We start from the raw sequence: 25,159 nt of genomic DNA on the forward strand, positions 1-25,159 counted from the left end.
TGATATTGTAATGAAGTTAAACTTCAACAGAGCAGTCACGTGACGCGTCGTTCTCCCAGAATGCACTGCAGGGCAAATAAACATTTAATCGTTAATAATAAATATAGCTAATATAGATACACATCGCATGTGTTGCCTTCATTATAAGGCTAAAATAGGGCTGTTAATATTTTGCGGCTCCAGACATTTTTGTTTTTTGTTTTTTTGTCCAATTTGGCTCTTTCAACGTTTTGGGTTGCCGACCCCTGATCTAGACTGTGACCTTCCCCAAACCCTGCGTCCTGCTGGTTGGGAACAGCCCCGACTGTAAGCCTGTGTCAGGCTTTTACCAACAGTAGCATCTGCTGCTGTTTAGCTGAAGAGTCTCTGGTGGGTTTCCACCTTATCAAAGCTTTTTATCTGTGGCCACTGAGACGGTCCTCCTTGGTGGGGGGCTCAGGCTGTGATAACCTCCGAGCTGTGCCGGCTCGCCATGATAGCGCTAACATCAGGAAGAACTAAGGGAGGCAGAATGATACCATCCAGACATTTGGCCTCGTTTTGACACTAGAAAACATATCTGCAGCGTTTCTTATGTAATAAATTCTTACAATCTTGCTTTACTTTGTCATTGGTTAGGTAGAGTCTAACAGGAAGGATCTTGCAGGCTGTTGGTTTGCCTGCAGTGCTGCTGCCCCTCTAGAGGTGTCTTTCAGACGTGGAGTGACCCCTGAGCTCACGGTGTCGACTGATATCTGGCTGCTCCTCAGTTGTGTTAAATGAAGAGTATTTTTTGTCTTTTAGTGGCCTGTTGGAGCCTCAGTGATGTCAGGAGATGGAATCAAACATGTGTCTGTTTGAAACAAAACATTTCCTTCTACGCAGTCTTCTCAGGGAATATAAAAATCTCTGATGACTAGTTTGTAGAGTCACAGACATGCAAAAGTGGTTGTTGTTACCGGAGAGATCAGCAGTTACATTTTATTTTCTCTTTCTCTTCACCTCATTGACGAAGAACATCTTTGTAGGGACCTCCTTTGCTGGCCTTGTTGGGACATGTCCAGCCCTGAGCCTGGTTGAGGCTCAGATGTAGATAAAAGCCGGTGTCCTGATGCTTGTTTGGGAGAGCAGGGCCGCTTCAGGAGCCTCTCTTTGTCAGTCCATTGAGAGCAGGCTATTCTCAGGCTCAGCTGTAGGGCCTTAAACTGGGACCATTTGTCCTGAGCAACGTGACAACACGCAAGCTTTTCTTGGCTCTGAAAAGCAGCTTAAGGACTTGATCTTTGGTCTGGTGAGCCCAGCTAGAGCCACGTCCACGTGCTGGGTCGCTTCATCTGCCCTCCCTCTAGGGCCATCCGGTCCCGGTGCTTAACTCCCCGACCAGGCGAGAATTGGCAGGCACCGGGGATGAGTAAAGAGATTGGTCAAACGTACCTGACTAAAGGAAAGCCCTGAGTGGCAAGCTAGCCGGATCTACATTCCAGATTAGTGTTCCGTGATGGTTTCTCTACTGTAATTACTGCAGGGAGTCTAAGCAAATCCTTTACCTGCCCCGGAGTCAAATGTTGGATCTAAGGATTAGTGAACTTCTTCCTTCAGCCAGTGCTGCCAGAACAGAGACGAGGATGCTGTGGTCTGTGTTCAGAGGTTCAGCTCTTAGTGGTCTGCATCCAGCTGGGGGTCATCGGGTCAGTGAACCCCTCCTCATGTAGAACGTCCTTTAGTGATGCTCTGAATCTTCAGCTTCCCTTCATTTGCTGACATGAATGCAAATGTTCAGGCAAATGTACTTCCTATAGACGGCAAAGGCCTGCAGCTTATGGGCAAATGTGGGTGAAGAAGAAACTTCCTGTGAAGGAACATTTTATGACCCGAGGATAGAAGAGTATGTAGACTGTAAAGACGGTAGATCTGAGTCTGATCTTTGCATCGCAGCACAACTCAACTGTCTTTTGTAACTGATTAAAAATGTCCAAAGTTTCTGTCTCTCAGCTGCTTTGTCTGATTGGATTCTTCAAAAGTTATTTCTGATAATATAAAGAGGTAAAAACTGAACATGTCTTTCAGCATACTTAATGGATTCTGATATTTATGCATTTGTTGAAGGAAAAAGCACAGAGAATACTGGATACTGTTAATGCTGAAATGTTCAGAAAAGTGGGAACATTGAAAGTAGATTGTTGCTAAGCTCACTTTATGCAGAATGAAGGTTTATGGACACAAACAAAGTTCATTCTTTCCGTCTAGTTTGCCGCATTAACCACAGCTTCACTCAGGCTGGAAACACAGAAGGGGAGAAAACTGGATGCTCCTTTTACATCAGGGCTGTCTGATTTGGACTAAAGCTAAATACGCGTTTTAGCTGTAGAGTCTGAGCAAAGGGAAACACTTCTGCCTTTTGACCAGGTTAACTACCTTACCTACCTAACCACTCCCCTCAGCACATGCCTGCAGTCACGCTGCTCGGCCTGTGGTCCTACGGTGCGGTGTGACCTTTTTGACGTCTACCTGAAGGATTTGGAATTTGTACATCTGTTTTGAATTTCCTGTTGTGCTTATTAAAGATTAATGTCAAATATGTCAGCAGCATCCATGTCCCATCCCCCATTATGCATTATAGCACACCAAACATCTGTAAGAGGGTTATGTGGTAGCAGAAAACTGCCCCCACCCCGCTCACACACCCTGTTCTCCGGTCTGGCCCCGGAGCCCACATCTGTTGGGATCTCCGGCGGCCTAAGTAGGACATATTTGGTACATGGCCACAGCGCTCTGGTAATCCCAAGCTTCTGCCCTCGACCCCCCAGCCGCTAACGGTTGGCCTGGGCAGAGACGTTTAGGTGGTTCAGTCACAGTTTTAGACCTTTAGAAACCAAAGAACAGTAGAAGAAGAAGAAGCCAAATGACCTGGATAGAGGTGGAATCATTGATATGTGCTTCTTCACATGGAACTACACGTGTTAGAGTTTCCCATCAGGTTTGGATGTAATGTCTCCGTGTGTTTGTTGGAGGGGCCTTCCCTTCCTCCGGTCAGGGCCTCAGTTCCTTCCATCGCTGCCTCCATTCTTTCCATCTGGATGCTCGTTCTGTTCCCTTCTGCTCTCGGTTTCGGCCTTTTTTATCAGAGCAGATTAGGAGGAAGCGAGCATGTGTAAAGTAATCCGTGCGTTAGTGATGGGCTTCAGCCCCACAGCCTCTTGGCTCAGCCATGCAGAGGACGCTTCCTCTCTCTAAACTCCTGCAAACTTTGCACACGCGTGTGAGCACGTGTTCCTGTCTGTGGTGGCTGCTCGCTGACGGGACATCGCTGTGCCTTTTTTTTGTTTTTTCAGTTTGAAGCGGTCTGGCCTGTCATCCGTCAGGAGCATGCTCTGTGCGTCCTGTCCTGGATTTGGTTGTCCATCAGTGTCTTTATCAGTGTCTAAGTTCAAATGGATGCATTTCATTTAACCTTTTTTCCCCCAGTGTGCCTTCAGTCACGACTCCATTAGAAATTGTACTGCAGGCTTAGTGCCGTATGAAAAGATCTCTTTCACACACCGAACCTCTTTTTTGGGATTGAGGTCACAACTGCCTGAATGCTCTGAAGTCCTCGTCATGTCCACCCACTAGCAGCGCTGCATCTCTCCCCCTCAGTGTTGCTTCATAGCTGCACTTGGTCACAGCAGCCATGAAGATCCGAGACTTTCTGCTGATGGCGGTTAGCGTTCCAGTCACTGTGCACTGTAGTAACATGGACCCAGAATGGATGTCAGCCACAGGATGCCTCTAAGCCCCATCACTATCACAGAGTAGTAGAAATAAAATGACAGGACCTAAAATGCCTCTTTCATGGGCGCTCAACTCTTACCCATCATCCACTTTTTTGTGTGCATTGTTGATCAAAACAATAACCAAACATGGTCCTGAAATGAGCCAATCAGAGTGTAGTTTGTGTGGACGTCCTACAGACACTTAAGGATCACGTGCACATCCCGTACGTGCAGCATGTGTGGGGTCAGGAAGGACCCAGAACTCACACCTAACGACTAGAGCGTGGTGTGAGGACGCCGTACCACAGCATCACCTGTACGTCATACGTGTGTGAACCTCCATTATCCTGATGAATACTTTAGATACACTTACCACACACAGGATAATGGTACGTTCCATTTTCATGATGTTCCCCAAACTGTCCGTACGAGCCTGAAGACACACCTCTGAGGATGCAGCCGCTCTTCTGTACGACCCCCCCACGGACACGGACGACCCAAAGACCTGTACAGGTCAACTACCACACGTGACTGAGGCATGATGGACCGGCTCATGTTCAGGCCATGCTGAGTTTCTGGGCAGATTACACAAATCGAGCACTCCCCCTCCTCCCCCGACTCTCTGTAGCACTCCCCCCTCCTCCCCCGACTCTCTGTAGCACTCCCCCCTCCTCCGTATCTCCACCATGGGTTAGTAGTTAGAGAGTCTGAACAGTGGACCATAGCAGGCAGTGTGTCAGCAGCAGATGAATGTGGTGAACACTCTTTCATGTTGCAACATTATTATTTCACATAACTCTCTAAAGCAACGTACATGACACTCTTTCCCTGTGGGATCATTTGGGGAGAAACGCTTTGCCCTTCAGCACTAAACTCCAACAGTACAACGAGCTCAAAAGTTTGATAACCATAGAACCTAAAAGCAGCAACCAAGTCAAGTCAGCTCAAAACCGATAAGCCTGACTGCAGTTATATCTTCATTGGAAACCTAAACCTTGATGTCCAGACGTGATGACGTGGTAACAAACACCCATGAACCGTATGACATGGACTCAGCCACATACTGAGGAGCCAGAGAGGATTGTGTATGAGTAAAAAAGTTACAGTTTAAATTTAGTGTCAACTTAAACATTCTAAGTTCTGATTAACTTATTATTGTTAATTAAGAATAACTTTAAAAATATGATGTAATCGGCTTCCTCATAGACTTTGAGTTCACTGAACCTATTTTACAGTGCACTAGGGCACACAGGGCAGCTGGGGGTTTGAACCCCTGACCTACCTGTGCCAGACCGGATTCTCAATCTATTGAGAGCTACAGACATCCCATAATCAGCCTTCCCTTTGGCTCAAATCACTTGGTAAACATGAAGATCATTTCTACGGCATCAGTGAGAATCTGAGACGGCTGGGAGCTGGTTAACGTTTAAGCCGGGCGCCGTCACCTGCCCGCCACAGTGCAGATAATAGAGCTGTAATTGGCTAAAGTACACATGGAAGGCTCCAGCTGTGCAGCCAGGCTGGAGCCTCTGTGATGACTGTTCCAGCAGTTAACCCGCTGATTTGTAGTTTCCCCCGTTTTCTGTCCGGGTTAACATGTGACTCTGGCTGCACGCCGGCAGCAGCGGCGCGGGGAAGAGTAGAGCGGCTGCACGCTCAAACCTCGACAAAAGAAAGAGACCAGAGAAATGTAAGGAAAGAAAAGCCCTCTCTGTTATTTTAACAAAGAATCAGGAAAAACACAAAAGGCTGTAGTGGAGGATGTGTGTGGAATCTAGATTACAGATCTGTGGAGTGATGATCTAGTGTGTTTGGTCCCTATTTGATATTTTTCTACGCTGTGGATTCTGTGGCAAAGTCTTTAGGTTTGTGAGAAACTAGCTATCCGCGATGTAAACACATCTTTACACATCTTTAAGTCCTGCAGCAGTCGGGACCTCTTAGTGATGCTTCTTTCTTTCTGCACCTTTGAAGGTTCTTTTGCCCCCACCATGTAGTCCAAAACTCACCAAAAAAAACAGTTTTGGGCACAAAGATGTAAAGAAATCAAAAAGATGACATTACAACAGTCAAAACTGTCCAAAATTATTTCTGGTTAAACAAAGCTGCAGATGCCAGGTCGCGCCTGCAGGCCATACAGTGCTGCTCAGGGCTTTCATTTCATCATTTAGTGTAGGGCAATTCTAATTTTTTCAGATAAATCGGATCTCATAGAGCTGATTAGAGGATCTCCAGTTGGCCTTTCTGTTGTTAAACATGTCCCCAGTGGACAGAACCATGTAGTCCACCCCCCACCCCCCACTTTAATGGACATACACAGGATCAATACATTTGAACAGACCTTCATCACTGTGACTGTGAGACTTCCAGTCTCTCTGGAACCTGGACTGGATCTGAATTCAGGAGCTCCTGGTTTGGGGGGTGTTGACTGTCGGACCCCCGGCACTGTTTTGTGCTAGATTTTGTTTTTTAGCAGTTTTGCTTGTTATGTATTACAGCACTGATGAGCCGCCGATTGCTTTAAACAGAAGGATAAATAGCGCCGGACCTGATGATCTGGGATGTCTCAGACGGGGACACAGAAAGAACAGGATAAGCTTTTCTATCCGACAGCCCCATTCCCCAATGGAGCCCGTCTACTGATGCCTTCATTTCCTTTCTCATGTTAATGTAGACGATGGATCACTGAGGCTGTCATTGGTCAGATGTAATCAGTGTAATAACTGAGCACGTTGACCCTCTCTTTACATGTATTGGAAGTGGGTCTGGTCTGGTCTGTGTGTGTGTGTGTGCGTGTGGGTGTGCGTGGGTGTGTGTGTGGGTGTGTGTGTGTTTTAAGTGGAAGTGGGGGTTTGTATGGACTGATTTTTGTTCTGGAATCCCCTCCTGTGTCATCCAGTCATTATCACACACACACATACTGCATGTGTGTCTGTAACATACACACATGTACACAGGCAGAGGCTATCCCAGCTGTCTTTGGGGTTGGGAGGGGGCCATCGTAGCGTAGTCGTGTTAATACGGGCTGATCAATCACCTGTCAAAGCCAAAAGGCGGAGCTTGCTGCCTGTGTGTGGGGCCGTCAGCAACACAAGCCGTCCGTCCCCACGCTAAGGGACATCCGGGCCTGAATGAGACGCATGTCAGTGCTGCTGGTAGAGTGGAAGCGCCTCATTGTCTGGGGGGCAAAGGGAGGGATGGCTGTTTATCAGACGTCCCTGAAGGAGAGAGCATGGACACGTTAGGATGGAGGGAAGGATTTCTGCAAACCACCGGATGGCATGAAGACAAGTCCAACTGCAATAACTGGAGTTTAAAGTGGAGCCGAGTCACTGAAGTCAGCACTAACACCACTGCTGGAAGAGTTTCTGTGAAGCTTCAATGAGACTTTAAGGTTTTCTCATCAGTCAAAGTTCCCGAAGCCTCAGCTACGGCTGTCTGAACCCTGAGTTTCCTCTGGTCCGTCTGCATCTCTGTTGCAATGGATGAAGAGACCGTCAGTTCATTTCCATCCTCGTTGGGTCTCCGGTCCCCCCCCCCCCAGCGGAGGAATTTGTCCTGCTACCCCAGTGTCATCACCAGCTAAACCTTCAGCAGTCAGGCCCCATGCCCTCTCCTTCCTTAAACACTGCATGTTTGTCACACATGATGTCGTGTTTTTGGACCTTCAAAATGAAACTTTTGTTGTCCATGACGACAAAGGAGACAGGTGTTATCTGCTGTGTTCATGTGCGTCTCCGTATGAGCACGCCACCGTAAATATGACATAACGTTTTTATCACGTTTTCTTTGGAAGTTTTTATTTTGTTTCCCGTTTCTCCGCCTTTTTCACCGGGAAATCGGCACGATGGCGGACTGGAAATAGAGGCGCGGCAGTAAAGCTGGCGTGGCGTTGCAGCGGGCCAGACTCCACGCGCAGACATGACGCCGGCCACGTAAACATTCTGGTTGATTCATGCATGTTCTATTTCTTGTGTCAACGCACCGCAGACCAGAAATCCGCCTTTACAGGTAATGGTAAATGGTAAACGGCGTATACTTATATAGCGCTTTCTACCCTCTTTTGAAGGCCCAAAGCGCTTTACAGTCACAGTCCCATTCACACAGTCACACACACAGTCACACACACAGTCACACACACAGTCACACACACATTCACACACACAGTCACACACACAGTCACACACACATTCACACACACAGTCACACACACATTCACACACACACACACACACCGTCACACACACAGTCACACACACAGTCACACACACATTCACACACACACACACACACACAGTCACACACTGATGGCGGCTCCGCTGCCGAACACTGGCGCCAACCTCCCACCAGAGGCAAGGTGGGTTTCAGTGTCTTGCCCAAGGACACTTCGACACATGGGCGTGCAAGGCGGGAATCGAACCTGCAATCTTACGATCATGGGTCGACCGCCATTTTGGAAGAACTTTGAGCGTCTGGAAAAGCAGATAAATCCAATTCATGGACATTTTCTCTACGTTCATGCTGCAGCGACCGGTCGTAGAGGACACCTCTACAACACGTGATGAGACGCAGGCGTGTCCTACAGATTTTTCACTTCTTTAAACCCCCCCTCCCCCAAAATCCTGCGGACTGCATAAGGATCCTGGTAGAGCTGTTCACGTGACACGTGCACACCCCATGCATGCAGCACCGTGCACGGTTGGTAAGGAGCCAGTCCTCACACCTTGACAACCAAAGTGTGGCGTTAGGACGCCGTAGGACAGCATCACCTGTACGTCACACGTGTGTGAAACTTCCATTATCCTTACAGGATACGTGAGCAGGTTAAGGTTTACTGGGAATACATCATATTATTAATGTTTTTCTTTGTCTGGTTTCTCAGGAACATCCGTCCACTGAATCCAGGGTCAAACGGGGTTTTTGTGTGTCTGTTTGTTCATTTGTGTTTCGTTATTGTCAATGACTGAACCGGAACGCTTCTGTGTTTAATGATCTTGGTTGTGTGTTGTGTAATCCATCATCAGCAGACTCTAGAGCTGCACAAAACACAGCTGTGAGGGGGTTTCTTCATGTATCTTCTTCTTCCTCTTCAGTTTTTTCCACAACAAAATCAGTGAAAGCCCCTTGAAGAACCTAGAACATCTGTTAGTCCCATGTTGACCTAAGTAGAAAGTTGAAAACAGCCTGCATTTCTTTAGTTCTGACCCTCCTCAGAGGGAGGGATCTGCCGTCAGCCTCATGGACATCGTGCACATGGATGTCTACGTTCAGGCTCTCTAAATCAGTCCTTGGCCTCATAACTGGTTGTCCTCCAGGCTTTTCTGTTAACCAGCAGCTGTTTATGGAACCAGTATTGGCCTTTTCTGAGAACTTGCATGACTACAAGAGGCAAAGGCAGATTCTGCCTCCAGCTCGCAGGTATTTATGGTCCAGATCTGACACTCACTTTCTAAACCGCACATGGCGTTAGCTTTTCGGCTCTGGATTGAAACAATTCTTGTTGGAGGAGATCACCAATCGTGACCTTTGATGCTTTAACAAAGCAGGCATGCCTGTGTTCAAATGGGACGGTGCTGAGGAGAATCCTCTGAACACAACGTCACTCCTGACCAATGGGACCTTAGCTAATCCCATTGGCACCTTATTGCAATAGAGACTAGCATAGTCACAAAGGGCTACAATAGCTCTCTCAATGCCCAAAATCCTGTCGTTATTCAAAAACAAAATAGTTTTGTTATAGTTCTTTTACTTTTCATCCCCTGAAATGATTAAAATATTCCAAAATAAACTGTTTTTATGCCACCAGCTAGCATTTCAGACAAAACACTGCACTTTATAGAAATCAAAGCTAAACCCAGCAAAAGCGTACATTTCTGTGGGGATGCCGCTGCAGGCTATGCTCTCCAGGAGAAGCGCTCATGCAACCATCCTGGTCTTCTGCTGCCTCTGCCGACGGCGTCTGAAAACACCTCTGTCTCTGACTTGGAATTGTTAGTGGCGGTGAGTTTTTACTTCTTTGGGATTATTTCAAATGTAAGGCGTATTTCTTGATGAAATAGCCATTTCATGTCATGGTGTGTGACGTGTAAGAAACCATCTGCGCTTAGTGTTTCCTCCAATTTTGAAAATCCTGTCCACGTTTTGCTTTGGGTGTTTTTCACCAAATCACGTCCTCCCCTTATTAGTCTGGTTTGCTTTTGCTACATGTGCAAGACGTGTTTACTGGCCCCGCCCACATCCAGTCACCCCTCAGGCATTTGTTGCCTTTCTGATGTTTTCCAGCCATCCTCTGATCAGCGCTCTCTGCCGTGTTTGCCTTCAACCGCGTCCTTCTGGACAGCCAGGTTGTCCTCCTGAACACTTGTTTTGCTGCGGTGCAAAGTGCATCACGCATGTGTGAGGACACACGGGAAACATGAGACTCCACAGGGTGATCCTCAGATGTGTGAGGGCGTTGGTGACTTTACTTTGGTTCAGCAGAAGTCCAGGTTGGTCGTTTCTTACCTGCCACCTCATTCCACACCTAGTAGTTGTGTCCAAGTGTTGGTGGCCATAATGGGATATTTTTGCTCACTTCCAGGGTTTCAGGTCCTTAGCAGCTTTTGTCTGAGGTTCATGAAGACCAGCTTGTGAAAGAGGAATTATCTGAGATCATCTATCAAGAGGATGACGGTTCAAGTCTTCACCCGGCAGTCAGTAGCTCGATTCCCAGACAGACAGGCCCGTACATGATCTGAGTCGGACTCGTCTCTGGCGGCGCTCCTCGTCCCGCCCTCTTATCGGTCGCTGTCTGCTTTTGTTTTTGAGCAAAGAATAAAAACATGTCATTTTTTTAGATGGACAAATGGCAGAGCGGTTTTAAGCAGAAGCTTTTTGTTAGAGGGGGAGGTCTGAGCACAGAGTGGATTTAAAAACGTGACAGATCTGCAGTTTCACATCAATAATTCATCGGGACGCCAGCAGAGCTGCAGCGTTTTCTGCGCGGCCCGCTTTCCGTTTAGCCCACAAACACGGCCGGTTACCGGGAGATGCTTTTGGTTTCCTGACAGTTCAATGATCCTGAATGCAGTGTTCTCTGTCTGCAGTTAAAGGCAGATGTTGTCTCTGTAAAATCACCCAAGTGGAACTGCCCCCCCCCCCCCCCCATGCACCAGTCCTATGAAAAAGCCGCTACTGAACAGGCGAGAGGGGGGGGGGGGTGTAGACGTCACACAAGCATGCCGAGTTAGCGGCTGTGGGTGTGTCACGTGCAGTGGACTCTGGACACCTCCCTATTGGTTCTACAAACGAGTACTTCTCATCAAGTCAGAACTGCAATGGCCATAGCAGCTAAGTCTCATGTTCCTGTCGTCTCCATCCATGCGGAGTCTAAAGACAGACTGAGCTGGAAGAGCAACAGCACTGCTGTGTGCAGGAAGGCCAGCAGCAGACTCTGCTTCCTGAGGTCCTTCAATGTGTGCAGCAGGATGCTCGGGATGTTCCACCAGTCTGTTGTGGCCACCACTTCTCGGTGGTCTCCTGGGGGGGCAGCCTAGCTGCCAGGGACACTAATTGACTGAACAAACTGATTAGAAGGGCTGGCTCCGTAATCGGGTACAAAGGGACACATTTGAAGCTGTGATGGAGAGGAGGACTTTGAACAATGGTATCCATCATGGATGTCTGGAGTCTCCATCCTGTTCTTGACGGACAGCAGAGAACCTTCTCCAAGAGGCTGAGGCTTCGCTGTCCCACCAACAGCTCATTCCGACCTCACTTCATCAAACTTTATAGCTCATCATCCATTTGCTATAGATAAAGTCATTTGATGTCTGTTTTCTAGAGCTGATAACCGAACTGACAGTTTTCCTGATTGTCACTCATTGTTTGTTTGTTTGTTTGTTTGTTTTGAGCCTGTAAACAGACGCTGCAACAACCCAATTTCCCAAGCTGGGATCAATAAAGTATCTTTATCTTGTCTTCGTACACACGGTCTACGCTTGAGCAGCAGAGTCTTCAGCGTCTGCAGCTAATTACTGCTGCTCCTCTGGAGGAAGATCTTTGAGTTCACGGATGTCTTTCCAACCTTCCCTTCAGGCCACTGAAACAGCAACCCTACTAATGTGGTGCTGACCGAGTTAGAGGTGCAATCTTCTTCCTTCACCTCTCAGCAGGGTCCATTAGATATGATGGACATTTCCTGAGGCCTGTCCATAGTCCCAAACCAGGGCATTGTCCAGATGAAGAGGCCGCCCCCTTCAGAGACCTACCTGCCTGATAGAAACCTTCCCAGGAACAAAGCAAACAGAACTAATTCTTTGTGTTCTCCTTTATTTCAAAGCCACTTCTTCTTTTGTCTGATAGCATTGTGATCCTTACTTTGGGCTAACTAAGGGATAATGCCCGACGACGTGTCCATTATCAGAATTTAACGGACGACACTGAAGCCTGAAGCACGGCAGCTTTCGTGAAGTTAGGTTAATTTGTGATCATTCCTACACTGAAGGCCATCAACCCGCTTATACCACGGTCACTTACTAAAGAAATAAGTATTACATCCGTTTTTGGGACTTTATTCTTGTTGTTTTTTCGGATGAAATCACTTTTTCGCTAAAAGTGAACAATTTGATAAGTGGAGCGGTGCGTTGTCACAGTAACCGGCACTGACATCGACAAAGGGAAGTCATATATGAAGTGGAACATGTCTTCTTGTTCCTTCCAGACGGTCTGTTCTGTTTGTTTGACTGTAACCGCTTGTTCTGTCTGTTTCCTTTACAGACGAGCTCATCTGCGGCTGTGTCTGGAGCGCTTGAAGGCACTTATACCTCTGGGCCCCGACTGTACCCGGCACACCACCCTGGGCCTGCTCACCAAAGCCAAAGCACACATCAAGGTACGCGCGGTTTCTGACTGCGCATCCGGATTACACGCCTCAGCACAAAACCAGTTTATACTAAATCCATCAGATGCAAAAAGTGCTGTTCACACTGGCAGGTTTCATTCACACCTGGATTTGTGTTAGGGGTTCAGGTGTGAAAGCTCACCTGAACCCGTGTCGGCTTCAGAGTCAGGGTCTCAGTGTAGTTGCAAATGAACTCTGGTGTGCTTTGCTTACGTGTGAATGCAGTCTGGACGGCCAAGGAACGTTCATTTGCTGCATCCCAAATACCAAAGACGTGCTCATGTGCGAGTTGGAATGAGTGTAAATGTGGGCGGTACACGCGGTGCAGTGCTGGTGGAGGTGCCTTCGAAGACACGTCCGTCAGAGAACCAGCAGCTTTTTTCTTCTCCAAGCTTCCTTTTATCTCCTGGTCAGATCCAGACGTTCCTCAACGACAGCAAACATCCTCCGGTCTGCGTGACGCCGCGCTCATTCCTGTGGCTCTCATGGATGTTTTGTCCATGTCCTCTTGTGTGTCGTACCTGGACACCATCAATCCACAGATCACAGATGTTTGTGAACCTTCAGGGGTGAAGGATGAAGAATGTTTCTGCTCTCCGATGAACCTTTAGTGGTAGAAGATGCCGCTTTCTGGTTTTCCACTTTCAAGTTTCTACGTTTTTGGTATAAAAAGTGAAGCGATTTGTTGCTGTTTTATGATCACATGACATCTAGAGCTAGAAGATATGACTGAAGAAATAATCTCAGATTTTTTCATTCCAAATTCAAATTTCCTTCCTGCTTTTACTTTCTTTAACAAAAATGACAAATGTATTTAACAAAAGCTCTTTGGAATTTGTCTCCAACACAAAGTTCTACTAAACACAAGCTGTAAATGTCTGCAGAACAAAGCAGCAGATGTTTGGGAGCTACTGCCAGCTTGATCATCTACAGAGAAACACTAGAACCGCTGCACAGCGTTTCTGGGAGCAGCCACCGTCAGACGGATTTAACTGTTTGTGGTTTGAAGTCACAACCAAAGACCAAAATCTCATTTTTGACCAACCAGACAAGTTTGACGGTGGATAAGAACAATCTACCACCCAATAATTCCATTATTTTACAAAGAAAAACTGTAGATGTTATCTTAAGAATGATATTAGGTAAAATTCTTGGTTAAAATGCCCCCAGCAGAAGAGGGGTTTCAGTCGATCCCCTTTGGTCTGAACCAACTGGAAAGAAGCTGCTGAGAAAACAAGGACAGATTTACTGAGGGGGAGCAGACTGACAGAAAAAACACTTTTTTTCTGATTCTGCCTCCAGTGATTCATTTTTACATGAACTCAGAACAAAAACAGCCCAAAATTCAAGATATGGATTCTTGATATTGACAGTAAAGATGCTCTCGGGGTGGGGTATGATATCATAATAGCATGATAGCATGGTAGCATGATAGCATTTAGCATGATAGCCTTTAGCATGATAGCATTTAGCATGATAGCATGGTAGCCTTTAGCATGGTAGCATTTAGCATGATAGCCTTTAGCATGGTAGCATTTAGCATGGTAGCATTTAGCATGATAGCATGGTAGCCTTTAGCGTGGTAGCATTTAGCATGGTAGCATTTAGCATGATAGCATGGTAGCATTTAGCTTGGTAGCATTTAGCAAGGAAGTATGAGATCATAATAGCATGATAGCCTTTAGCATGGTAGCCTTTAGCATGGTAGCATTTAGCATGGTAGCATTTTGCATGATAGCATGGTAGCATTTAGCTTGGTAGCATTTAGCATGGAAGTATGAGATCATAATAGCATGGTAGCATGGTAGCATGGTAGCATGATAGCATGGTAGCATGGTAACATGATAGCATGGTAGCATGGTAGCATTTAGCATGATAGCATGGTAGCATGGTAGCATCCGTGTGTAATGACCCCGCTGTCTCCAAATCAACACTTTCTCTGAAACGTTCTGTTGCTGCTGTGAGTCCAGCAGGTTTCTCCTCCGGTTCTTTCTGGATCCTGGTACAGATCTTCACGTTTTCTTGTGAGCATCAGTTGAAGCTAATGAAGCAGCTGCTTTAGAGACTGTCGAACCGACTTTACTCCTAACAGCGGAAGAGAGCAGAGAGCTGGGAACATAAAATCTCCATTTTCCCATAATCGTCTGAAACAACAACTTTGAATGAATTGTCCAGTTTTGAGGATTGACCCGAGGCGTTCTGTTTTTTACATACTATGTGTGAAAGAAGTGGTTAGCCCTCCTGTCAGAGCAGAGGAAGAGGACAAGGCCCACATTGTTGCCCCCCCCCACACACACAATACCCACCACTGCTTTGCACTTGTGCGGCTGTCAACTGCAGCCTCTCCATTGCTTTTTGAGGGTTCATTGTTGTGGTCTGTTGCTGGGAGCCGCGCTCATTGGTGGTGGCGGCAGCTGGGACAGGAGGCTACAAGGTTACAGCACCAGACTGTTGTATCAGGCGCTGCCGCGACCCCGCTCGTATCAGAATGTCACCACGGCAATGCAGGGACAACAAAACCAATCATCTTAGGCCATCGGAGCCACGGCGAACAAATGCTCAAGGTGACGAGGGAGAAGTGAGAGCCCGACCAGAACACCTTCTGTCTTTGCTTGGAATTTAAGTTTACAGCTTTTACCATTGTAGTGCTAATGCTACAGTTTGTTTCAGACTCTGTGAGTTTTCCCACACATGCACAGCAATGTTCACATGCTAATACGAGCACCTTCTTATCCAGAATAAGTGTGACCATGGAAACGAGCCGGTTTGATCTTCCTGCCTAGAAGAAGGTCATATTCCTGACAAGCCATGAGAGCGATGAGACAAGCCGGAGATTCCAAACCTGTTCACAACTTTGGAGCATTTTTTAGCTTATTTTCAAGAACAATGAGCATCAAGAAAGAGAGAAAGGAGGACATGTATATCTGGCTTGTACTTCATGAAATTCTCTGTCTTCAGTCTCTGATGTGAAACTGAACATGCCAACGTGAACCAGAGGATTTCAATGTAGCTTTTGATTTCTCTGCAATGTGCTAACCTGTTCTAGTTAGGATTGACTCAATGTGATCGATTGGATGAGAAAAAACATTCTCTGGATTTGTAAAGACATGTCTTTGCGTTTCAAATCTAAGCAAACCCTCACCCTGATACAGTTCAGACAAATTCTTGAAAAAGAAACCCATCCAGTTAGACCTTCATCATCACATTAAACCATATCATGGCAAACTGTACTTTGTCCAGAGACTTCGTCATATGTTCTCTGAGTCATGCAGGGACTGTAAACACAGCATGATGGACCAAACCCCACGCCACAGCCCTCAAAGAGCATGCTAGTGGGGTTTTTGCATGACAGAGCCTGTGATTCACTGAGTCTGAAATGTCTTTATAGAAACTGAACGTCCTGTATCAGGTGGATAGTTTTCCTCCTGTCCTCTTTTTTCATTTAGCACCAAAGTTACACCTACTTAATTCAATTAATTTGAATGAAATTAAAATAACTGTCTGATAACTACATGTTATTTTTAAGCTGACTTAACTAAAAAAATATTTATCTTAACTGTAGCAAATAATTAAGTTAGATCAAAGTATAAAGTTTCTCTTTCCAACATCCATATGTGGTCTTATCAGCCTCTCATGGTGGAAAAAGTATTATCTGAGCTTCTTCATCCACTAAATCATCTTCAAATGGACACGCCATGCTGCTTCACCTCTCTGTAAACAAACTAACCTTCAACTAAACCTGCTCCAGACCAGGTTATGTTCAGAGCATGGGTTGCTATGGTAACTTGACATACCCTGAAACATACCTCCATTTCTGGAACCGAAAACTGAGGTTATCAACTTCCTTAGCCTCAAACTTACCGTGGGAGCTAGCATAACCTGCTTTCTGGAATAACCCCCCCATAGACCCCAATCATGTTGGTGGACTGAAACGGCCAAACGCAAATGTCCAACGCTGGGGAGGAGATGAGGAGGAACCTGACAGTTGATGATTCTCATAGGACAACCTCACTCATCCCACCAGAAGTGGTTTGGGGGGGGGGGGGGGGGGACTTGTGTCCCCTCGCAGAATAAGCTCCTCTTCTTTGCTAGTTGCCTTTTTCACCTTTTTACTAACTCTTTAATCGATAAAAACGATTTATTACAGAGGCATTTCATATGGATTTCTCATTTTTTAACCCCCCTTCACATCCTGCAAACAGTACAAAGAGCCCGTTAGAGCCGTTCACGTGACACGTGCACGCTCCTCACTGCAGCCTGACTGAAATGAGGAACTTAGACAGAGTGTAGTTTGTGTGGACGTCCTACAGACACGTTTGGATCACGTGCACGCCCCGTGCATGCAGCATGTGTGCGGTCAGGAGGGAGTCAGAACTCACACCTCACTTACGACTAGAGTTTGGCGTGACGACAGCATCACCTGGACGTCATACGCGTGTGGAATTTCTAATATCCTTATGAATACTTTAGATACACCCACCACACACACAACAATGGTACGATCCATTTTCATGGCGTCCCTTAAGGTGGTTTTATGGGCCTTAAGAGAACTGCAGACACACCTGAGCTCACCTGAAGATGCAGCCGCTCCTCTACGACCCTCCACGGACCCGGATGACCCAAAAACCTGTATGAAGATCAGGAATTCTTCTGCTGTGCATCTCTTTCCAAACCTTCCAGGAGTGAAAACCTTCACAGCCCAACAATCCAGGGGTTTTGTGTGGAAGTCTGTCTTCAGGATTTCACCACTTTGATGACGTTTGAGCATCGGAATCATTGAAAAAAGGAACCAGATAACAGATTTAGATTCATTCTGTGTCATATATAAAGTGTAGGATTAAGACTATATAGAAACTGTATCCTGAACTACATTTAACGTGGCGAGCAGGCGTCCTGGTGCTGAGCATGATGGGTAAACCGTTTCTCTTTCTCGTGTTTCTGAGCAGAAACTTGAAGAGGCCGACAGGAAGAGCCAGAACCAGCTGCAGTCTCTGGAGCGCGAGCAGAGGCACCTTCAGCTTCAGCTGGAGCTGCTGCGCGGCGGCGGCGGCGGCACGCAGAGCAACCCGGGGGAGGGCGAGAGGATACGCATGAACAGTGTCGGCTCCACCCTCTGCTCTGACCGCTCCGATTCTGACCAAGGTGTGTGATTTAAACACATTCTCCTGTTCCATCCTACTGCCCTCCTGTAAGGGGGCAGACTTTGCCCCAGTGGACGACACGGGGCAAACGCTGCAGAGGTTTGAGGACTTCATGGTTGTGTCCCAGTTAGTGCTCTAGAAAAGGGCGTTTGCATTTTTCAGGGTTTCTGGATCTACTATTCCAGAATCCAGTGCTCTAGAAATTTCCCAGAAGCCTCAGTGAGAAACCAGTGTGCATCCATGCTCACTAGATTGGCAAATATAGACCATAATGCATTGCGTTTGAAGCATTTTTCATGTTCTGTTTTATAAAGTGTTTTTCATCAGAACAGTCCAGATAGTCGGGCAGCACTAAAACTGGGACTAGGAGACCAATCTGACGGCTTTCTTCCTCCTCTGTTGCAGAGGAGATCGAGGTGGATGTGGAGAGCACGGAGTTCTCCCATGGGGAGCTGGACAGCGTGAGCACGGCGAGCACCAGCGACCTGGACGACCACAGCAGCCTGCAGAGCATGGCCAGCGATGAGGGCTACTCCTCCTGCAGCGTCAAGCTTGCCTTCTCCTCCTAGAGGCTCCCGCCGCCACGCCCGCCGCCGTCCCTGCCAACCCCTCCTGTTCTCCCATCTGTTTATCCGTGCAGTCCTGTTGCCGCCTGCGAGGATGGGCACGCCATCAACTAGCACCCCCCCATCCAGGCCTCTCAGTTCCTGTCCGACGGTTGGAGGAGCTCCAACCGGCTCTGGCTGCGTCTGAACTTTGAGCCGGAAAGCGGTTTGGGGTTTGCTGCAAAGGGAGGCGACAGACTGCCGCCATTTTTAACCCCGTTTCCGTTTGAAGTGTGAGATAGTCGGAACGATTTCCGACTTTTGCTTGAAATCATGAAGCACTTAAATATCAGAATGAAGAACTTTTCTGTTTCCTCATGGGGGGGGTCTCCTGTCGTCATCCCGTCACTCTGGCGTTGGGCTTGGAGAAACCGTGATGACAGCAGGGGAACTGGGCCGTATGGCCACAGCTGGCTCCGCCCCGTAAGCGTCACTCCAGCCCCAGACGTCGTCTGAAGCTCGGACTGTTGAACGGGCGCTATTGGGAAACTGACCAAGGAGGAGGAAGGCGATCCGATCGACGCCAAGCTTTTACCGCAAACGTCTGCGGCGAGCGCTTTCAGCCGAGCTCGGAGGAACGCAGATGCAGCAAAGCAGGGAAAAACGCAGACATTCCTGTCGAATGTGGATCCATTTTCATACGAGTGGAAAACTGGAACTTTGAATGTGTGTGCTGGGTTTTCCCTTTTCCCTGACTCCCACAAGCCCCGCCCCCCAGCGCTCCATAAAGGCACAAATGAAGAAGACAAAAACGGAAATGTGTCCAAAGCGCCACAGACTTTGGGAAACGTTTCGTCCTCTTCCCAGCAGTAACAAGCAATAACTCTCATCCTCGTTTTTGGCTCGTCAGTTTACTTCCCTCCGCTTTTGTCAAAGCCCTGTGTGTGTGGGCGCGTGTGCAGGTGTGGGCACATGTGCACGTGTGTGTGGGCGCGTGTGCAGGTGTGGGCACATGTGCACGTGTGTGTGGGCGCGTGTGTGTGGGTGCACGTGCGGGTGCAAGTGCGTGTGGACATGTGGTTGCACGTGCGGGCGGGTGAGTGAGCATGTGCGGGTGTGTGTGCACAGGTGGGGTGTGTGGCGCATGAGCACATGCGTGTGTGGGGCGTGTGCACGTGTGGGGTGTGTGTGCATGTGTGGGTGTGTGTGCACATGTGGGTGCGTGTGCACGTGCATGTGTGTGCACGTGCATGTGTGTGCACGTGCGTGTGGACGTGTGGGTGCGTGTGCACGTGTGGGGTGTGTGCACGTGTGGGGTGTGTGCACGTGCAGGTGTGTGGCGCACGTGCGGGTGTGGGTGCGTGTGGATGTGTGGGTGCGTGTGCACGTGTGGGGTGTGTGCACCTGCAGGTGTGTGGCGCACGTGCATGAGCACATGCGTGTGTGGGGCGGGTGCGTGTGCACGTGCGGGTCTGTGGCGCACGTGCGGGTGTGTGTGCACGTGTGGGTGCGTGTGCACGTGCGGATGCGTGTGCACATGTTGGTGCGTGTGTGGTGCGTGTGCACGTGCGGATGCCTGTGCACATGTTGGTGCGTGTGTGGTGTGTGTGCATGTGTGGGTGCGTGTGCACGTGTGGGGTGTGTGCACGTGTGGTGCGTGTGCACGTGCGGGTGCGTGTGCACGTGTGGGTGCGTGTGCACATGTGGTGCGTGTGCACGTGTGGGATGTGTGCACGTGCGGATGCGTGTGCACGTGCGGATGCGTGTGCACATGTGGTGTGTGTGCACGTGTGTGTTGTGTGCACGTGTGGGTGCGTGTGCACATGTGGTGCGTGTGCACGTGTGGGTGCGTGTGCACGTGCGGGTGTGTCTGCACGTGCGGGTGCGTGTGCACGTGCGGGTGTGTGTGCACGTGCGGGTGTGTCTGCACGTGCGGGTGCGTGTGCACGTGCGGGTGTGTGTGCACGTGCGGGTGCGTGTGCACGTGCGTGTGCACGTGCGGGTGCGTGTGCACGTGCGGGTGCGTGTGCACGTGCGGGTGCGTGTGCACGTGCGGGTGCGTGTGCACGTGTGGGTGCGTGTGCACGTGTGGCCGTCCAGAACAGCTTTTGTAAACACACACAGCTTGAACCTTGGTTTCCAAAAGCTGGCGTTCGTGGACAGAAGTGCTGCTGTCTGACTGCGATGCGTTTGAGTTCCGTCTTTGAGGAGTTTCTGGTGCTTCTCCGAGTGGCAGTGAACGCACCATTCCCATGCGCTCAGACTGAACCCTTTTTTTTCTTGGGTTCCTGCCACATTCAGAAAAGGGGCTTCTTCCAGAACGACCTCCGTCTGTTTTTATTTATTCCAGCGTCCTGATTGGTGGAAACGCTGCCTCCCAGCAGCGGTCAGATCTTTGACGTTTGGTAGGAGAATGAAGAACCAACCGGTTGTTATGATGTCAGGATCTCCAGCCCGCCTCCACTGGCATTAGGAATTGCACTTCAGCCACAGTGGTCTTCATTGTCTTCATCTACTGTGTGAACAGAGAAAACCACTTTGATTATTTATCTCTGACCCCACTAAGAGCACAAACGGGGGGAGGAGTTTATTTATTTGGTTCTGACGTCTTCTGCTCTTTTTTCTGACTCCTTCCTGATCTTAAAACTTGATTATTTAATACTTTTTTGGGTGGGAGGGAGGGAAACAAAACAAAACATTGACTGTATAAGGGAACTGGACTGAGTGGCCCCTCCCCCCTCGTGTTCCAAACAGGAGGGGTTATAAACTGGCCAATCAGATGCCTCAATGAAAGCACCTCCAAAATGTTTCATTGACAGAGTTGAGAATTCGCTTTCAAGGGAAGGGGTGTGGCCTTCCAGCAAGCCCACTCCTGATTGGAAACGGTGGTTGCCATAGAAACGCTGATAAAGACCGACTCGGACCAATCACTGTTTACTAACCCCGTCTGGCTTTAATTAGCGGCGACCTTACCACGGGAAAAACGGCGGCTGCCAGAAGTGAGGCGTTTTCCGTGGCTGACGTCAGGCTCGCTCAGTCCACGTCTCCTATACAGTCTGTGAACTCCATGTAGCCGTTGTTTTTGCCGTTATTTTGTCTCCTGTCGGTTCGGTGGACGTTTAAAGGCGTGACCCCTTTGCTGCTCCCAGTCCTGAGCCTCGCCTGTTTCAAGTCACCAGCCTTGTTCAGAACTGACCCCGCCCCCAGCGGCGCAGACCCACAGCCGCCACTGAAGGTTTTCTGGGACATTCTCCGTCTCGTTGGGGTCCGCTCCCAGGAAGTTGGTTCTGCACAAAGTGGGCTGATTCTGATCCGGCCGCTTGACAATTAAAGAGGGGTTTGCAGGCCGTCGGTCCCGCTGGACTTACCTGTACAAGGCCTCTCACCGAGGGGGGGGCCTTTGGTTCTTCTGAAGGACATCCTTGAGGACATCGTAGAGTTTGACCTGTGACCTCCTGGCAGAGCCCCGTGAAGCTTTGGAATACGGAAGGAAATGCCAAAATGATCCACCTCAGTGTCCTCTCTCCTCTCTCTGAGGGACAGTTTACATGAATTCTGCCCCCTTTAAGTTATGGACCTTCATCTCCTTGTTTGTCCCACCCCCCTTGGTTAAAGGAAGCCCGCCGCGGACTGGAGAGGTCCGGCGGGTCCCAAAGCAGAGTCCAGCTCTGCCTGTACTTCAAGTTGCGTTCAAATGCACTGGGACAAATCAGGCTGTTTGTAAACTGTGTGTCAGTAGTGGCATGTGACAGAATCCTCTGATGATGCATAGATGGTGGGCAGAACCGAACCGTCAGAATGGTCCCTGATCCCGGGCCGGTCTCCAGAGGTTTTCAGGCTGCTATTTATAGCAAGGGGGGGGGGGGGGGGTCACAGCTGGTTGAGCTTATTGTCGGGTGGATGCAGACCGGTCCCGGATCAGCTCCTCAGCCGGTCCGGTTCTCCGTTTCTGGCGGCGCTGCAGGTTCCAAAGCACATCTTCAGATGCTCTCCGTCACAAAACTATATTTTTCACCTTTTCGTTTTGGAGATGTTGACTTTGGTTAACGTGTAGTTTGTGGTAATGCAGCTTGGCCAGAAACGGACGGCGCCGGGGGGGTGGGCGGGGCGGCGTGCTCCACCGGCGGGCTCTCCGGGGGCCGGATCGGAGACGCTGCCCCGCAGAGTCGGGTTTGCCCACCTGGACCTGGAGAGAGCGTCCTGTTCTCTTCTGTGCTCATCCTTTGTGGAACATGCACTGTAACCATGATGATGATGATGATGATGATGATGATGATAGAAGTGTATTTGAAAATGCAATACTTATAATAAAAACACCCAGATTTTCCAAACCCACGGCTCGGCCTGTTCATGCACACGTGTGCGGTGCTCATATCACGCTCAGATGACATGATGGATGCATGAATCACTGCTGGATGACAGAAACAGCACCATAATCACACGGTTCATGTTTATGTTGGTTCACGTGTTCTTAGCGTGTTCATTCCTGATACATCTGTGAAGTTTTCACAACTTCTCACTACGTATTTTCACGTATGACCGATGTTCATCCGTGCATCACGCACATCATGTCTGTGATTACTGTGGGACGCGGCTGATTCTTTTGCTCATTCAAAGATCTGAAAGCGAGTCAGAAGTTTTGACTTGAGGGGCTTTTTTGCAGGATAACAAAAGTAAATGTTGATTCATCTGATCTGAGCTGCTCCTTTAGATCAGCTGTGGTGAACTGGACTCTGTGGTTCAACCCAAAGGACTGCGTTAGGCCTGAAAATCCTTTTCCATCAGCATCTTTTTATCGTGGACGCAGGCTGAACAGCTGACAGCACAAACATGACATCATCTCAAATTTAGCTTTGAAGCTGAATTTTTGCTGGTGCTTCTTGAGGAGTCTAAAGGTGACAGGAACCCAGCGGGAGGACCAACGTTTGCTTCCAGCCGGGCTCCATCCATCAATCCATCAAAGCCTCGGGCCTGGAGTCTGCAGCCTCCAAAACATCCATGCCGTCCAGTTTCTTACTGACCAAAAGCCACAAAGTTCCACTTTATCATGTGGAGGAACACATAATCATGTTTTGTAGCAATAAATCCTTTCTTTATGAAATGCAGCTGTGAATCTGTACCAGAAATGAACGATGACGCTGTTCTATCCGTGTTATATACAGCAGAGCGCCGCCTCCCAAACGATTGTCTTTCTTTTCATTTAGAAGGATATTTTTAGGGTCAAAACCAACCCAAACAACACTAATGCTACGATCTTTTATAAAGTATTATTATTATTATTATTGTCATTTTGATGGGATAAAGGTTTCTGATGAAGTCAAGAAGCCTTAAAGCCGTGAACACATTTTCTTTGTGCTGTTGTTCAACGGGCTGCTGTCGACCCGAACACAAGAGGAAGGCTAAGGCCGAAGAGCAGCAATAGAAGGAGAAAAGAGCCCCATGTGGCCCCGGGGCCCCAGGCTGCAGACCCCTGCCTCAGCCCAGCTTCAGTCAACAACAAACTACTGACCGAGGCGGTTTGATTCCCAGAACTTGGATCAAACATTTCACGTCTGTCGTGTGAAGAGAAGACTCTGAGCTGAACCTGCAGATGAACATCCTGGTGCAGCCAGAACCTCCAGAAGCTGAAATGCTGAGATGGGAAAATCTACCGCAAACAAACGGACCTTTAAGAGTCTTTTGACTCAATGTTCCTGGAATTGGATTTGAATGAAGTTCTACTGTGAAGTATCACTTCTCCTTTTTATCTCCAGTTTCTTGCTTCTAAAACTCAGTTCACAAAGGGAGACGGCTTTTATTTCTTGTTTATTTTTTGTAGTACTGTTTGTCCTCAGACCGACATGGAGGCGTGTCGCACAGAATCCAAATGCCTGAAGCTGCTCTGAGAATATAACATAAACACAATCACTTCATCTTCATCACACATTCATCTTTAATTCTGCTCTGATGCTCTGATGCCTTTTCTGTCTGGAAACCTGCTGAGACTCCGAGGAGGATTTGACCAAATGCTGCCATCTAGAGGATGAAAGCTGTCATTGCTGCTTTTCCATTCAATCAGACCAAAGGGGATTTTTCTATCACTAACATTCATTCATTCATTCATTCAGGGTCACGGGGCTCCTGGACATCCTGGACATCACCAGTCTGTCGCAGGGCTACAGTCCCACACCCATGCACACACACACACACACACACACCCACACCCACACACACACACACACACACACACACACACACACACACACACCTAGGGACAATTTAGAACCAATGAACCTATGAAGCATGTTTTTGGACGGTGGGAGGAAGATGGAGAAAACCCACGCATGCACGGGGAGAACATGCTAACTCCACACAGAAAGGCCCCCCATTGGTGTTCTGGTTCAGGTCCCCCAGCCGGGACTTGAACCGGGGGCCTTCTAGAGAGTTCTAATCCCTGCAGCACCGTGCAGCCTCTTATTACTATCATGTTTGAATAAAAACCTGCTTTCTCCCAAATCTACCTGCACTCTTTTCATTTGTCTGTTTTAATGTCCGATCGTCACTTTTCCAAAGCGGCTGCTTCTTGTTTTCACACATCTCACTTCGTTCGTTTACCTTTTCAGAATCTGTTTTTTTACACCAAACAGCTGCTTTATGGCTGAAAAACTACCCGTAAAGCTGTGGACCAAAGTTCTGTCACAGTGGACCACTGGGTCAGCGGTTCCTCTGATGGTCCGGTAGACCTGAACCAGGTGGACCGGTCCAGCGTGGGCTGTACTTCTGCTTGAATGGTGTAAAATCAAAAAATCCAAATCACCTGGAGATTTGGGGGAAATTCCACGTTGAGCCACTAGGCTGCGACCAAGCTTTGCATGAACTGAG

At 48.3% G+C, this 25,159-nt stretch overlaps 1 protein-coding gene across 2 annotated transcripts in view; it reads left to right on the forward strand.

The window, feature by feature from the left end:
- LOC101164381 (max-interacting protein 1) overlaps positions 1-19,192 on the forward strand; it is a 31,006-nt gene extending 11,814 nt beyond the window's left edge. For both annotated transcript variants that reach the window (XM_023952580.1, XM_023952603.1), the window contains exons 4-6: positions 12,489-12,603; positions 17,559-17,754; positions 18,159-19,192. In XM_023952580.1, coding sequence (XP_023808348.1) covers positions 12,489-12,603; positions 17,559-17,754; positions 18,159-18,322 — 475 coding nt within the window. In that variant the 3' untranslated portion in view covers positions 18,323-19,192. The remainder of the gene's footprint in view (positions 1-12,488; positions 12,604-17,558; positions 17,755-18,158) is intronic.
- The last annotated feature ends 5,967 nt before the right edge of the window (positions 19,193-25,159 follow it).

This window comes from Oryzias latipes, chromosome 1 (assembly GCF_002234675.1).
Source record: "Oryzias latipes chromosome 1, ASM223467v1".
Lineage (NCBI taxonomy): Eukaryota > Metazoa > Chordata > Actinopteri > Beloniformes > Adrianichthyidae > Oryzias > Oryzias latipes.